Genomic DNA, 16,246 nt, shown 5'->3' with positions numbered 1-16,246 from the left:
ATAATAAAAATGGTTTTAAAATTTAACGTAGTGAGCTTAAAACAAATTATATATGAATTTAATTCAGGATGCAGAAAAGCAAGTGTTGAAAGAATTAAATAACTTAAATTAGGTAGAGTAACTGGTTCTTATTATAAGTGAAAATTCTTAGAAAGTCTACACAGGTTTTTATCCAGGCCTTAGTACAAGGTAATTTCTTCAAGCTACATTTTCATAGCCAGCCTGCATATTTCTCACCTCACTGCGATAAGACTTGCTGGACAAACCTTATGAACAGGTAAGATGGTCTTATGTCAAATATTTGCTGAAAGCAAATGACAGAGTATAGTGTTTCTTAACCTTGTCAACTTTAGCTTTTTTTTTATTTTGCACACTTTTAAATTTTTCCTCTAATTTGATTCTAAATTTTGGAATGATACTTAAAATGTGCTTGATTTTGTAAGTGTTGAGTCATTCTATTTCTTATTTTCACTTGTGTCTTCCTAGTATTCACAGATTTTTCAGTAGAAGTATTTTAAAAGTAGTGTGTAATTTTCAGTGATTGTAGTGTACCTATTGAATTGTATTGGTTTGTGGTACCTACTCTGTTCCCTCCTAAACATGTGGTGCAAAATCTGTCTTCATGGGATATGCAACTAGCCTGAATGTGCACTAGTTTTGTATGATTTTCAACATTTTTTCCATTCATCAGTATGCTTCTTACCCACAGTTTGCAGTGTTGATGTATTGTTTTTTTTTAACTGTGTGTGCAAGCAGAAGTGTAGTGATGTTAGTTGTACTTACACTCTACTCACAGTCTTGCGTGTCAAAATTCATTAAAAATTATAACTCATTTATTAAATTTCCTGGATTCTAGCTTTTCAGTATTCAATTTGTAATATTCATAATTTATTTCCTCGGAAAATTTACTGATTGTATGTGTTTTTAACCATGTAGCAGAATAATGTGAGGGTAGAAATGCATGTGTAGTGCCACGTAGTACACATTATCGTAATTAGTACGTTTAAAAATGTAGAATATTTTCTTCATTTTTGGCATGTCTCTTAATAAACTATATTTACTCCATCATGATGCGTGTTTTTTAGTTACCTAAAATCAATAATATCATGTTAGATTGTATGTTTAAGCAGACTTTAACCTAACCCAACTCAACTCAGCCCAATTGATCTAATCTATTTTTGCAATCTAAAAAACATGATAGCATTTTATTGCAATAAATTATGTTCATTTTGTAACGTATGTTGTTATTGAATATTTACTTAACTAGGGTTTTTTTTTGCCATACAGTAGCTTTTTTTTTTTTTTTTTTTAAAGATTAAATATTTTAATTTTTTTCCTGGTTGCTTGGTATTGAAACAACATCTGTACCAAGAAATACTGCACCAGCCGACATGACAAAAGTATGTCAATTACTTAAATATTCCCCATATTCAGAGGAATACTCAAAAAGAGGTTCATCAGAATCACCATACTTACTGTTGCATACAGTAGTCATGCATAGAACTTCATTTACATTCTCACATTTTCACAGGACATTGTTTGTCTCTGTGTGTGTTCTATAATGCCACTTATTTAAATTGTCAAATGTTATGTATAATGTTTTCCCGTTTGTTTAGGACATCTGCCAAGCGCAAGAGACAAGCTACCAGGAGGGAAAGGTATGATATTGACTAGTATTTGTACTTGTGTTCAAATATGAGTGGAGAATCGTTGCAATACCACACACATGGTAGTCACCTTGCCTTCCTTTCTGGTACTGCATACTGCATACTGCAAATTTTTTTATCTTTCGTGTATATAGGTAGTGCATTGAAGTTTATATATACTGGAAATAAATCGTGTCTATAATAAATTCTACTTAAGTTACTTCAATTTACAAAAAAAAAATGGTGTGTGACTGTGTCATGGACACGGCCGTGTGTTGTACGTGAATACGTGTGCATAACAGGTAATATTTTCTATACAAAATATAAAATACGCTATTTTATGTATGTTTTAATCATGTTTGAACACTAAGAAGTCCTTCTGGTTTCCATGTTTTGTTTATGATGGCAACTATTTCTGTTCGTCGGGTTCAGGAAAGAAATCAAGTAAACAAATAATTACAGTGTTATAACTTTATTAATTATATATCTGTGATACGAAAAGTACGACACACATGGCATACAGGATACATTGAAATTTCTGGTAAACGTTAAATCAATACAGGTATGTATTACCTAAAGTTGTTGGAGAAGTTTCGATATAAGACAAATTGAACTCGCTGAGCATGAAGCCGGGTAATGAGCGGTCTTGTGAGACATTAACATTAAGGCCTCCGGCTATCATAATTGGTGTTGTGAGATCAGGCTCGTAATCTGGTATAATTTTAATAATGTTTATGGAATATTTTAATAGCGATCGTAACATAAAGATTTTAATTTCTGCTAACGCTGTTCCCGAATGGATGTACACACACCCGAGTCTGAATTTGAAGATGCCATTGACCGTTACGTTTACTAGACAGACAACACCAGCCTTTGTGTCTTTCATTTGCAAATTAATTTTCGAACTGTCAATGTTAACTCTGTTACAATCTGTGACGCTATTGATGTTACGATATATGGCGACTCTACTGGCTATGCGACTTGATGATACCGCCGCTGATGATGTAGTTGCAATTTGTCTGCGCTTAGCGGTATTACAATATGATCTCAGATCAAAGCCAGGCACATGCACTGGCATGGAATCTTCCATCCAAGTCTTGCTAATTGCCAAATAATCAGATCGGTTGATGATGGAATCAGTAGAGATGTCTTCTGAGAGTGCGACCAAGCTTAGTGCATTAATGGCGGCAATAAGTATAAGACAGTGCTGGTCAGGAACACTATCACAATCTATGCCTACACAGTCCGGCATCGATATAGAAGCAATTTCATCATCCACTTGCATAATTTCAACCGCCCCAGCTGCAGATGAACTGGCACCGTCGTTGATCTGCTCAGCCGCATTCATTCTTTCACGTTCCCAGCACTGCTTCACTCGGTAATGTGGTGTTTTATTGGTATCATTCGATTGCGTTCGGGGAGCCCTTTCCAACCGTATACGATATTTGGATTTGGCTTTTTTACGCATATAGGCTGACATATATTTTTGATTATATATTTTTTTATTTTAACACCATATATATTCACTAACTATTTTACACTAATGTTTTATATATGCAATCAATATATTTTGACAAGAGCTGACAATTGAAACTTAAATGAACGTCGTATCTTCTCAGAGTCAAAAGTTATACTAAATGGAAATCTAGAAACGTAGCAAAATGACCTCAAAATGACGGCGTTTCCCCCTCCACCGCGTGCGATGCATCCCAGTCCGTACTTAGCGTAAGGAATACTTTGATCTTTTAGCTGTCCTGTGGTGTAATTAAATTTTGAATGGAGATGATAGATATGTAGCTGCAACACCAAACTGTATCCCCAAATTTTATCATTCATTTTTTTTTAATTGCCTCCCACTATGGAAGCAATTTTAAATACGTATTCATGTCAAAAGTATGTAATAATCATATTTTAAAAACCACTTACAGAATGAAAGAAAACACTAAGAAGGACTTTTAAAATTCTAAGCTACGTATCTGGAATTTTTATTTTGTTTTATAAACAAAAACTTAGTATATTTTGCATTGTCCGCTGCTTTTAAGCGAAGATGTGAACTGATGCTCCAGTTGCAAGCGACAAATGTTTCCAGGCTCCCGGTGCGCGTGACGTCTCACCCTCGACTGCTGTTCAGGCCGCCGATAGCCTCCCCTACGTCCTCCAGCCTGTCGTCTGAGGGTTCCATCTCGTCGGTGCCCGCCGGCCAGAACTGATCCCCTCCCGGCTGCGGACAGTGGTATGGGGTCATGTCCTGCTGTTCACAGTGGCATGGTGTAGCTACCCTTTTTTTTGAAAACTTTTCAAGGATCTTGCGCTGTGAAATACAGGAAAGTGTGATATTGGTACATAATTGTAAGTTAATGCAGTCAACTGTTATTCTATTGTGGTTGGCTGAGTGTTCACGATAGCCATTTTCTTCCTTTTTCATTGTCCTATTTGTATTGTGATTATATCTAACAAATAAAAAACTCTTACGTTGATTTTTATCATGTGTTTAAAAAAATTTGTGGCCTATAATTTAAAATTTACACTTTCTAATTTGCTGCCAATTTTGGTGCACATGAAATCAAGTTCAAGTAGTTTTGGTTAGAAATTTGTTTACATTCATTTCAAAATTGCTTAGTCAACAGTTAGCCGAACACAAAAAAATGTTATTAAAATATGTAGAGCAATAGTTGTCAACCAGTCTAAATTCATCTGAGAGTTTGAAGGGGTAAGTGTTTGTTAGTGAGTGAGTCACAGTTTCTGTCCAGGCTTAAGTGTAAAGCATAATTTGGTGGTGCGATGTTTTATGATATCTAAGAGGGTGATTGAACATCAAAACTATTTTGTATTTGGTTTCAAGGATACTCTTTGTTTTGAACACCACAAAACCAACGTTTGGAACAACTACAAGAGAAAAAAAAACTCCTTTCTTTCCATAAGATTGAATTCCACATTACATAATTGTAATAAGTGAATTGTCTATAAGGATCTGATGTTATTTTTTAGTAAAACCCGATAAAATCGCTTGATAAGTCTTTGAGAAACTTACGTCCAGCAGCAAAACCTGTCAAAATTGCAAAACCTTTTAAAAATAGTCAGGATAAATAAGGTTTAACTGTATCATGCTGAAATCAAAGAAGACCGAAGACGTCAAAAACTGCTAAAGAAACATATGGAGATCAGTGGGAATACTTTGAATCCCTGACATTTTTCTCGAATATCTTCAGAGTACAAAAATGGATTGTACGTAAAATGTAGGGTTTCCTGGAAATACTTCTGTTCTACCTGCCAGTGAATTCTAGCACTACTCCAGCCTTAAGTTCTATTCTATGCTGTGTTCAGGGATATCAGTAAACTTCACAATATATATGTTTATATTTACTTTTACGTTTTACCCTAAGACAGATGCTCTTAACTTTATTTTGTATTATTTTATGTTACAGATTTAGTTGAAGCAAAGAAGACATGATGACATGACATCAAGATTCAACAGTTTTTCTTTTTTATAATACGTGTTCGTGTAATGACTGAATTGTGGGGACACATTTCATAATAAGTTCTGTTTTCCTTGAACTATTTAGTATTATATTTTGTATTTGTCCTATATTTTCATGTATTTTACATTTGTTCGTAAATAATCTTTTTCTATGCTTATTGTGGAGTTGAAATGCAGTGGTATTTGTTTCCCAAGTCACATGTATATTCTTTGCTATTCCAAAATACATAGCTGCCTAGTGGCTATTGTACAGGATTAGTTAATTAAATTGCTATTAGTTGGTTGGCGAAATGTTTTGCAAAACTAATGCTATGTTCATATGTACAGTGTTAATTATTTCTTACATTTCATATGAGAGTTACAAATTATCCATAATTAAGATAACTAACTTCTTTAAATTACATGCCTACATGTTAAAGCCAAGTTGAAATTGTTTTTTATTACATTAATTTTCCTTTTCATGCATGCATTTTTTTAAGTGCTGTGAAGGCTTGTTTATAGAGTTATTATATTTATGTATTTCAATATGGATAAAATAAACATATACCTATAATGCAGCATTTATTACTTATTGAATCATTGTTATCATTATTTAAACTGGGATAATTTCACATTTTTTGAATTTATATTTTATGATATGGTGCCATGGCTTTAGCCATTATTTTGTTTTGGAATTTTCTATAGTGCTAGTGCTACTCTCACTGCATACTGTAAAATTCAATGTGTCGCTCATGGGGTTATCAAAGGTGCCAACTAGCAAGATTGAGCAAACTCTGTGTGCTAGGCCATAGGGTGGTCGAGAAACTATTTCCTCAGGGCGTGGCGTCGCCACGTGGCTGATGGGCAGTTGATTAACTCCCGACAGAGGTACACCAGGATGTTTAGAGCCAAAATCCCCCCCACCCCCACCCCCCAGGACACTGTGCTTCTATGGATAACACGGAAATTCTGGCAAGAGTTGGTTTATTGTTTGCATGACCCTTGTACATGCGCTTTCCTATCATGCATGTGTCTGATGATGCGGTAATCTATACCGGGTGGTTGTGTATGTGGGACGATGAGCACTGATTGCACAGTATGTCAACAATAGCACTACAAGACCCTAAAAGTACATAAGCCATGGCTTGCACGAAGGGCAGTGCGTAGAAACGTAACACTACAAATGACATTAATGACTTACTAATCATTACCTGCGCAGTGCAAACATAAACAAAACATAATAATACATAAGCTGTGTGCCTTGCGGAAAACAGTAAACCTATTTAGCAGGCTGCCTTGAGGGCTTAACATAGTAAAAAAAAAGGCCACGTGGGCTGGTTTAAGAGGCACGGGAAGTTCTCGCATGCATTTACATAAAAATAATGTCGCGACTGTGGTAATTTTGATGGTGGAGGTTTTGGCCACAGAGCCTATGTTGAGGTTGATATGCTTACGATAGACCAGTGATTGTTGATGGTCGGTGGTTGAAGGCAGGGCTCCATGGGCATGAGCGCGTCCAGCCCCGTTGATGGCTGAGCGATGACTGCTGCGAGTCCTTAATGGCATTGTGCCGCTAGGTGTTCGTTTTCATGCGATACGTGGGATAGCTGTTCGCCTAGCCAGAGCCTATTCTAATTTATGAAAGATTACTAAATAACTACAGAATATCATCTTGAAATGTAACAGCCTCACTCTTTAGAGAGAGAACAAGTTTGATTGAACTTAACATTTAAAATTTTTTTGAAAATATTATTTTCCCTTTGGTGATGTGTATTTTTTATTAATTTATTTCACTGTAGAACTTAAATATTTCTTTTTGAGGTAAGTATAAAAATATTTCATTAGCTAGATAATCCTTTAGTGTTAGACGGTTTATAAACAATGTAAGAAATAAGATGCTAAATATAGGTTTGTGATAAATATTCTTAATTATGCAGTCAGAGATTGACAGTGGGCAAATAAATGTATAGGTATAGTTTGCTACTTTTAAAAACTTATTCCATAGATTTAACAATTGCCTACAAGGATATAGAGCTTGTACACAAGTTATTACTTAGATAGAATGCAGCTTTAATTAAATTACGTAAATAACTTTTTCATAAATTACATATAGCGCAAAGAAAAACTCTACGTATAAAATGTATGATTAAAGGTAAGTATTCATAATTTTTTGATGAAATGTTGAAAATCGATTTTTCTGAAAAGCATTTTAAGTCCACAGGGTGAATCATTTGTTGACAAAATATCTGTAAAATCAAGGTAATTCATATAAATGTATATTTGGTGTATTTATAGTTTAAATTTCGATAGTTAATTGCGTTAAATTGTAATAATTAAAAAAAAACAGTTGAATTAAAGATGGCGTGTTACCGTTTCTGCGGATTTTATTTTGTCTGATTCGATTGTATTATTTATTTTCAATGTCTTCGAAGTTTGCTTCTTGAGTTTAGTTCTATGACTAAATTGTTGTTTATAAATATTTGATGTATTTAACTGCACGAGCATATAAAAATAAACTTATTGCGCGAGTATACACTTTAAAATGGCTTTGAATTCTGTTTGTATGACATCAGATGTGTATTTAGTTTGCTTACAACATGCTTTATCAACTGAGAAGGAAGAAGTCATGGGACTGCTAATTGGAGAGGTTAACTGTCACAATCATTTTTGATATTAGTATTTGTCAGTAGTATGATTTTGTCAATTTAATTTAATTTTGTAATTTTCTATATTAGCGAGTTTCCACTAACCGAACATAAAAACTTGTTAACTTTTTGACTATTATTTTTAATGTGTCTAACTAGTCATTTTTCAAGCAAATATAAACTTTTTCACATAAAAAAGTCCTGAAATTTCAAAATGATGGCATTTTGGTATCACATTTACCAACAGTACAGAAAATTTTCTTTTTGCATAAGACATGTTGCCACTCAAGAAAAATCAGCTTTAATTTATTGGTATGTTGGGGTTACACCTAGTGGCAAGGAGTTATTGCGAATTTTTTGTGTCCATCTCTTCTACACCAAACCCTCAAGCGTAGTACACTTGTGTGAGTCCTTACCTAAGACAAGTGTTTTTCAATTTTTGTTCCCCTCCTATGGACACACCTCTGAGGTATTCCTCACATCACTTTTTCCCGCCTCTAATTCAGGGGCAGATCCAGGGTCCTGTGTCAACCTCGTATTTTTATTTTCCTAGTTTGTCTTGTTTTCTGTGGAGAATAATGCAAATTAATTGTGAAAAGAACAATTTAATTGTAACTAGCATGTAATTTAAAGTCCTGTTCAATACCTTACAATTTAAATTATGACTTTTCATGACATCCTATTATAAAACTACTTCCAAAGATTTTATTGCCTCTTGCAATTTTAACAGAGTTTGACCGTTAGCATTTTTTAAAATACTGACCCGAGTATAATTTATCAAGAAAGAATATCTAAATTTCTTAAGACAAATTAGCAAAACGATAATCAAAATTTAAGTTCCAGGTTGGCTTAAGAATGTTGTTTCAAGAGTATAATTTTCAAATTTTCTAGGGTGGAGCTCCTGCATGTTCTTTTTTTCTGGGGGCTGTTCCTTTCCCTCGCCACAGTTATACATCCTACTGACACTATCAACATTTAAACCTTTTTCATTAGCTTCCCATGCAGCACAATATCAAAAGCATTTTTAAGTCCAAGGAGCACGCACTCACCTCCTCCTCTCGTAGAAAAACCCTCTCCTGAAGCCATGTTTCCTGTCATCCTTCTCTATGATCTATTGATTTCCCTATCATGACTTATCCCTCACTAGGTGCATGGCTGACTGTTCTGTCTTTTGTTTCAAAAAAAAGGAATACCACTTCCTCTTTTCACTGCTTTGGTAATTTCCTCGTCTCAATTGACTTCATTGTGTTGTGGTTGTGTTATCTTCTTAGTGACAGTAGCTGGTTGCTTCCGTCCAACCTTAACTGACTTACACACCAAGATTTCTTGTAATACAAATTAATTGTATTTAAAATGTGTTTTCTTTAATTGGAATGTAGGACACCTTTGTCTCTTCGGCTGGGACTCGAATATCAGTTAAAAATAAATTAAAAATACATTTTTATGAACTCAGTGTTTTGGCAATTGCCTTGAAATTTAAGAACCGTTAAAAAAAATTGTTTTGTCTTAAAATTAACTACCTTTGATTAATTGATGGCTCAACTATCTTTTTTGTCTTCGGAGTGAACCAAAGGGTACTTGTGGCTGCACTGAAAGGTAAATGGTGCAATGCCAGGGAATAGCTGAATCTATGGTTTATTTATGATCAGGTAGACAACTCTGGCGGCTATAATCATTTGTGCATATTTTAGGTGCACAAAAATTCAAAAAGCCAACACTTTTTACACTCTTCTCAATGGCTGTTCATAGAAAAAAAACTTTTCAGAGGCAGAAAATTATTAATCTTTCATTATGCAAAAGGCTGTACCATTAAAATTTAGCTTCAAGTGAGATATATTGAATAATTTATATTACATTTTACGAATATGAATTTAATAATGTAAACTTTTGAAAATCACTAATAATGCACACTCAAACTTTAATTTGCAATGTAACCTATAAATAGTAAAAATTATCACTTCGAAAAACATTTGGTACGTAGAAGAAATCACAATAATAAAATTTAAATAATGCATGCCTTATTTGTTTTTAGATATATCAATGAAATATTAAATTATTATATATTGTGGCCCTACGAGGCTGTTGTGTAGAAGTGTGTGCTGATGCAGTAATCGGCTTGGTGCTCATTGAGCATCGTGAAAGAAGTGTTTCTTACTCACAGCGGAGTGTAATAGAATTTGTTGACGACACCTGGCTCTCTGACCCCTGTCGTGACGAGAGCGCCGGCCAGCCTGGAACTCAGGGAGTGGACGGGTTCTCACATTGTGGCTTGCAACAGGGGGCCAGGACAACAGCGACCCCTCGAGCTGTTGGCCGCTCGAGACGCCACTTAGTTCGGTCTGTGTCGTTCAGGCACTGGCTGCTAAACGGCGAACCACTCACGAGTCGCTAGCGGCGAAGCGCGGATGAGAGGCAAGCTACGACTGCCTCGCACGGGCGCACGGCGAGCGGGAAGCAGGGGAGGGGGACGCACGAGATGCGTGGGAGACAGTGCGCGGTCCGGGTCAGATTGCACTGTCCATCACACCAGCCGCTGCGCTCGAAGCACCACTCAGGCCAGGGCGACAGCGGGCCCGGGGACCAGGATATACGTGATGGTGATGTTGCAGATCGACTCGAAGAAGACGCTGCACATCTCGGCGGTGGTGGTGCTGCGCCGGTCCGACAAGCGCAAGGACCGCGTGGAGATCTCCCCGGAGCAGCTGTCCAACGCCGCCGTCCACGCTGAGCGGCTCAGCCACGAGCTGAACCAGCCCATGAGGGTGCTGGGCTGGTACCACTCGCACCCCCACATCACCGTCTGCCCGTCCCACATAGGTACCCTGTTCCGTGGTCCGGCGCTGGGGGTCGGTTCATTTCTGAGGGTGTGTGTGCCATTCTAAAACAATGTGTCTGTTCCTTGTGTTCCAGATGTTACGACTCAGGCCATGTACCAGATGATGGACAAATATTTTGTTGGGATAATATTTTCAGTTTTCTCGGAAACAAAAACGACAAAGGTACCTACTTTGGTAATGCTCTTCCGTGATAAGCAGTTTGCCAATGTCTCTGTATGTATAGTAGATTCTGTAGCTAGAAACTGTTTTGATGGTTGTGTGGTGGGTGGATTTTTTTTTTTGTTATCGGTGTTCTTGGTTTGAATGGGCAACTTTGCTGTGTTTTCTCCGTTGAGATGAGGGGAATAACTGTGTAATGGTGTGATGGTGTGTGTGAAAGCCCACCTTCAGAGGTGTTCGTAGAATGGTGGTGGGGGGCGGATACATCCCTCCTGAAATCCCGAACCAAGCGCTCATTCCAACCAACAAATCGAAAGCATTTGAAAGGAAACAGCAGGCAAACTTGTTCTACTCCATTCCCCTCGAAATTAAATTCTGCATATGCTCCTCCCCACATTAACAGGTGGGAAGCTTTTTTTTTTAAATATACTTTTTTTCTCTAATATTATTGCATGTACTGGAAAATTTACTCATAAAATTTGCTGCACTTGATAAATGAGGGGACTACTAAGTTACGGGTTCAACTGTTATCTTGACGGTAGTAGTGTAAGTGGCTGGCTTCCCTAGATGACCTACGCCGTGGCACTTGAGTAGTGAGTAATCATTGTTGTAGAAAACAATAGGCAGTTTGTATTATGCAACTGGGGTTTTGCGCTGCTATTATCAGGGCTCTAGGAATCCCAGGCACCAGGTTTACGTGACACCTAATGTTTCCTTCCTGGCGTGTAGCATTCTCACACACATGGGATATTCAAATTAAAATTAACAAAATATTAATATTTAATACAAAATATTTCTCGTATCCAACATCAAATTCTCTTTCTGATTTCCGAACCTACCTTGATGCTCTTTCTGTAATAAATTGTTATAATGCTAAAATTAAATGTCTATATTTAATTGAAAATACGTGTTTGAGAATACCCCAGTTAAACAATTACAATAAACCTTTTGCACTCTTCATAACAATAATGATCTTGTTTATATATTGATTTCCAATTTTGATAAACTTGATCTTGAATCTTTATATCAGCCATTTGTTTAAGTCAATTGCTATGATATTTCTGTTCATGTCTTTGGATTTTTATTGTATCCATGACTTATACTATCTGATGTTTTAGATGTATTATCTCCCCATTGTATTGTATTGATTGTAGTGTATTTTGTGTTTTGTTTATTTTATGTGTGTTAGAGTTATCTGTAATTGTATTTGTATAGTGCCCTCCACCAAGGTTTAACACACAACACTCATTCGGCGATGGATTTCTGCTGCAGTGTGCCCTTCTACCTGTAAGAAACGGATGACTCCACGCAGCTTGCATTTCGCCGTACAGTTTATCGTTGCAGCCATGTTGACATTCCCATAACCAAGCTTCAACTGAGGTGTGAGTTGGCCGCTCCACATGGTTGGTGGAAGGGGGTAAACACTACGAGACGTGTCGATTCGTGTACGAGCGATTAGGGTATCGATGGAGAAATGAAACTGTAATCACACTGCAGGGCACTGTTAAAACGTGGCTGAATAGGCAGGAGGCATCATTTTATGCAGAGGGTATTGGAAAGCTGGTGCATCGGTACGACAAATGCCTCAATCTGCACGGTGATTATGTGGAAAAATAGAGTAAAGATGTACGTTTCTTTTGACATTAAAATAATTTCCCAATTCATTCCCGTTTTTTTATTACAGCCGATCGGAGGTTGAAAAAAAAATAACCCTCGTACCTACACCATAAGTCAGTCTTCTCCGTTAGAAGAACTACCTATTCGAAGAACTGATTGTTGGCTGTGAAAGAGTGTGAGAGTGTGTGTGTGTGAGAGTGCATGTGTGAGAGTGCATGTGTGAGAGTGTATGTGTGAGTGAGAGTGTGTGTATGTGAGAGTGTGTGTGTGTGAGAGAGTGTGTGAGTGAATGTGTGTGTGTCTTTGTTTATGTTTGTCTGTGTGTGTGTTTTGTGTTGTGCAGTTGTGTTGTGCAGTTGTGTTGTCAGTTGTGTTGTGCAGTTGTGTTGTGTTGTGCAGTAGTGTTGTGTTGTGTTGTGCACAGGAGCAGCAGGTGCAGGTGACGTGCTTCCAGTCGCTGAACAAGAACCCGGACTGTGAGCCCCCGGCCTACGTGCAGGTGGAGGTGCCCCTGCACTTTGTGCCGGCCAGCAGACTGTCCCGGCCCTGCCTCCAGGTCGGCCCGCCACACTACCAACACACACTGCAGACATTCTTCAGGACATGTTCCTTTTTTTTTTTAATACATTACCAACATCTTATGTAATTTTAGAATATTTAAAATATATTAAACTATATAAATTTTTTTTTCACAAAAACAGTTTAAACCAAGATGGCGTCTTTCAACATGTCTCCTTAGAAATACAAATATTTAAAATTATCAGATAATGCTCTTGATTAAAAACAAGAAAAAATTTATCATTCTAAATTTTTTCTGGGAATCATACAATATTTCAGATACAATTTTTAAAAAAATTTTCATTTAATTAACAGTTTTGTTTTAATCTTTGGTTCTCTATGGCATGTGTCTGGCATCAGAGCACACTGAAACAAGGACAGCGTTAATGGCAGCAGCTGTGCACGTGGAAAGTGCGAGAGTAAATGCACACACTGCAATCCAAGGATGGAACAAGCTGTAGTGTCGCCCGTAGCGGGGCCGTCGGAGATGGTAACACGCCGCGACAACCCAGACCAGGGTTATGGGGGAAGTAACGGACAGTCCTCTGCAGTAAGGCACCGTCCCACCAGATTGAACAGGGCTGGATGCGAGCAAATGATCTGCCCGGAGGCTGGTATCCCACTTTAGATAACCGGAGACCAGGTGGGATGTGTCTTCTGCAATTTGCGGCTGTTTTTCGCAATATGGAGGTGAAGTGAATAACCTCGCAGCAATTTCAGAATTCAGAAAAAAAAAAATAGGTCAACTTCTTCCCAACTGTTTTTCTAGCTTTGAAATTCAAAATTTCTTGTTGGTTTCTACTGCAATGGTTGTACTGCAGCTATTCCATCAGGAGCATAAGTCTGCACGTTGCCCATTTTTGCAGCATTGTAATGGCATCGGAATCAAAATTAACAAGACCCGTGTCTTCCACACTAAAGTTGTAGTTGCTTCATCCCGGCTTTGAGTGTTCCCATCCTAGAGAATTAAAGTCCCACTGTGGAACAGTGGTTTCAATGGTTATGAATTGACTCTTTGTGATGCTACAAGCTTTGTATCTGTGTGTGTTAAAAATTATATTTTATGATTATATTTTCAGTCAATGATAGAGCTGCCGGAGATTCTGTTCCAAGAGGAAAAGGACTGCTACGATGCGACCAGGCGGCTGCAGTACCTCAGTGTTGTGGATCAGCTAAACAACGATGCAGGTTGGTGGTGAATGTAGGATTTGCATCAGTGTGAAGTGCTCATTTTATTTAATGTATTATCCATGCAACCATTTTTAAAGTGCAAAAACTTGGCAATCTCAGATATTTTCAAACATTTATTATAATCTCTGCTGTAGTGTTTGTGATAAGTAGTTATGTAGATTGTTTGATATTTGATGGAAACAAATTCCCTTGTTTTGGAGAGAAAAAAATACTCTGAATCGATACGATTGTCTGTATTGTTTTAATCATTGTTGAATATTGGTAAATGCTAGGAAGTAAAATGTTTTACGCATTTGAACAGCTAACACACAACATATACTCTATTACTCATAGATATAGTGAAATTTGGGACACTAACAAATTAATTGTTCGAACCATTATATAGTTAGTGAAGTGTATGAATACTAATTATTATTATGAAAAGTTAATTATAATTTTTTACAAAATATTTATTGGAATATTCTAATTAATAAATTTTGGACTCATTAATTAGGAGCCTAATGGTATCTGAATATGATCAGCTCTTAATATGTGGCTGCATTATTGGCTAGTCATGAATATTTCACCACCAGGACTTTGAGGAGGCCAGGCCCCTTGTAGGTTAGAAATATGTTTATCAAACGCTACCTATTAATTGTGATGTGGTTTTCACAGTTGCTCAATCTTCCTCCTTCATGCTCCTTATAATCATTTATCTGTTGCTCGATCATCAATGTTTCTTTTCCTTGAGTATGGCAAATCTGCTCTTTTCATCCTTGTTGACACAGGTTTGCGTAGTTAGTAATTATTTCTTTCTTTCATTTTATTGATTGTTGAATAGCAAACTAATGATTTCTCGAAACAGCATGTTCACATTTGTAGTGTGTCAGGGAAAGTCTGAGAAGTTTAAACTGGGCAAGAAATTCGCTTTAAAATTAGTTTGTGAAAGAATTTTATTTTTTTCAGATGGTGTTTTTGGTCGTAGTCTTGCACACTATCAAATGGTGTATGCAAGATTGTTTGAAGTAAATAAAGTGAAGAGAGAACTATAGCAGTATGGGGATGGTGGATGCTAGATTTTCTTTACGTATGTAAATTATCTTAAAAGAAATCGACTATGTGAAGCAATGGTCGGGAAATTTGTAATTTTGGTCATGGAAAGTCAGGAAAATGAGTTTTTTAAACTACAGATTTGTGTGTACATGCTGTGGAATGTCGTGGTAACTGGAGTGTGTGCTGGGTGCAGTGTTCACGAAGGCCATGTGCCACATCACGGAGATGCTGACCGCCCCGCTGGTTAAGTCCTTGGAGCAGCGGAGGACTCTCTGCAGGCGCCGGCTCGACGAGCTGCTGCGCGAACGGGAGCAGATCATGACCGAGAAACTGCAGGCGTGAGACCGCACCAGCCAAACCTTTACCATTTTGTTCAACTGCAACGCAACAGAAGAGGCAGGATGTGTTGCTGTGATGGGATTTTCAAATTGTTTTAGATTTTATAATCACAATTTTTTGTTCCTTAAACCAATGATGTTGAAAAAAAAAAAAAAATGAAATGCTACTTGTAACAACCACATTTATGGTAACTTGTACATGTAATGCATCTGGTCTAGTTTTACCAACAGAACGACTAGTTCAAATGAAATGTGTGTTGAGCTACAATTGGCCATTTACCAATTTCACACAGTGTTTTGTTTTTGAGTACATCTTAATTTACAATTATGTAGGGGTTTTTTTTTTCTTCACTGCGATATCCCTTGATCCTAGTTTTATCAATTTTTGTAAATAACGCTGGAAATTCAAGAACAAGGCTATAATAAACATATTTTCTCTTATAATTTTTTTTTTACATGGACAATTTTTCTAAATTAACCTCTCAGTGTTGTTTTCAAGTGCTTGAGAGTTCATGGCAAAAAAAATAAAATAATTTGAGAAAAGTTATGAGCCCTTCCTCTTTCTCAGTACAAATATCTGGGTAGTTGTACTCAATGCATATGTGGAAAAAAAAAAAAAAAATTGCTATCTAATATTTTTAACTCTTACACACACCACCATGCTTTCTGGGCCTTAAATTTAAAAATACATACATAGTTATTTTCACATATGATTTTTTGAATTAAAATAAGCATCTTTTAATTGTTTTAAAATCATAAAAGGACA

General features: G+C 36.8%; 2 protein-coding genes across 4 annotated transcripts in view; both read left to right on the top strand.

The window, feature by feature from the left end:
* Nucleotides 1-5,681, top strand: part of LOC134542398 (cohesin subunit SA-1) — a 41,795-nt gene extending 36,114 nt beyond the window's left edge. For 2 of the 3 annotated variants that reach the window (XM_063386599.1, XM_063386600.1), the window contains exons 22-24: nt 1,617-1,658; nt 3,736-3,879; nt 5,072-5,547. In XM_063386599.1, coding sequence (XP_063242669.1) covers nt 1,617-1,658; nt 3,736-3,856 — 163 coding nt within the window. In that variant the 3' untranslated portion in view covers nt 3,857-3,879; nt 5,072-5,547. Of the gene's footprint in view, nt 1-1,616; nt 1,659-3,735; nt 3,880-5,071 lie in introns of all 3 variants that reach the window. The other variant, XM_063386598.1, reaches the window with a different exon arrangement.
* Nucleotides 5,682-7,449: 1,768 nt separating this feature from the next.
* Nucleotides 7,450-15,808, top strand: LOC134542445 (lys-63-specific deubiquitinase BRCC36-like). The gene is made up of 6 exons (XM_063386707.1): nt 7,450-7,750; nt 10,358-10,565; nt 10,659-10,747; nt 12,786-12,917; nt 13,999-14,107; nt 15,336-15,808. The coding sequence occupies exons 1-6, from the start codon at nt 7,646-7,648 to the stop codon at nt 15,482-15,484; spliced, it is 792 nt and encodes a 263-aa protein (XP_063242777.1). The 5' UTR covers nt 7,450-7,645; the 3' UTR covers nt 15,485-15,808.
* Nucleotides 15,809-16,246: the final 438 nt, after the last annotated feature.

This window comes from Bacillus rossius (genome assembly GCF_032445375.1).
Source record: "Bacillus rossius redtenbacheri isolate Brsri chromosome 4 unlocalized genomic scaffold, Brsri_v3 Brsri_v3_scf4_2, whole genome shotgun sequence".
Taxonomy (NCBI): Eukaryota; Metazoa; Arthropoda; class Insecta; order Phasmatodea; family Bacillidae; genus Bacillus; species Bacillus rossius.
Note: the sequence above shows the minus strand (reverse complement) of the source record. Positions and strands in the feature narration are given on the sequence as shown.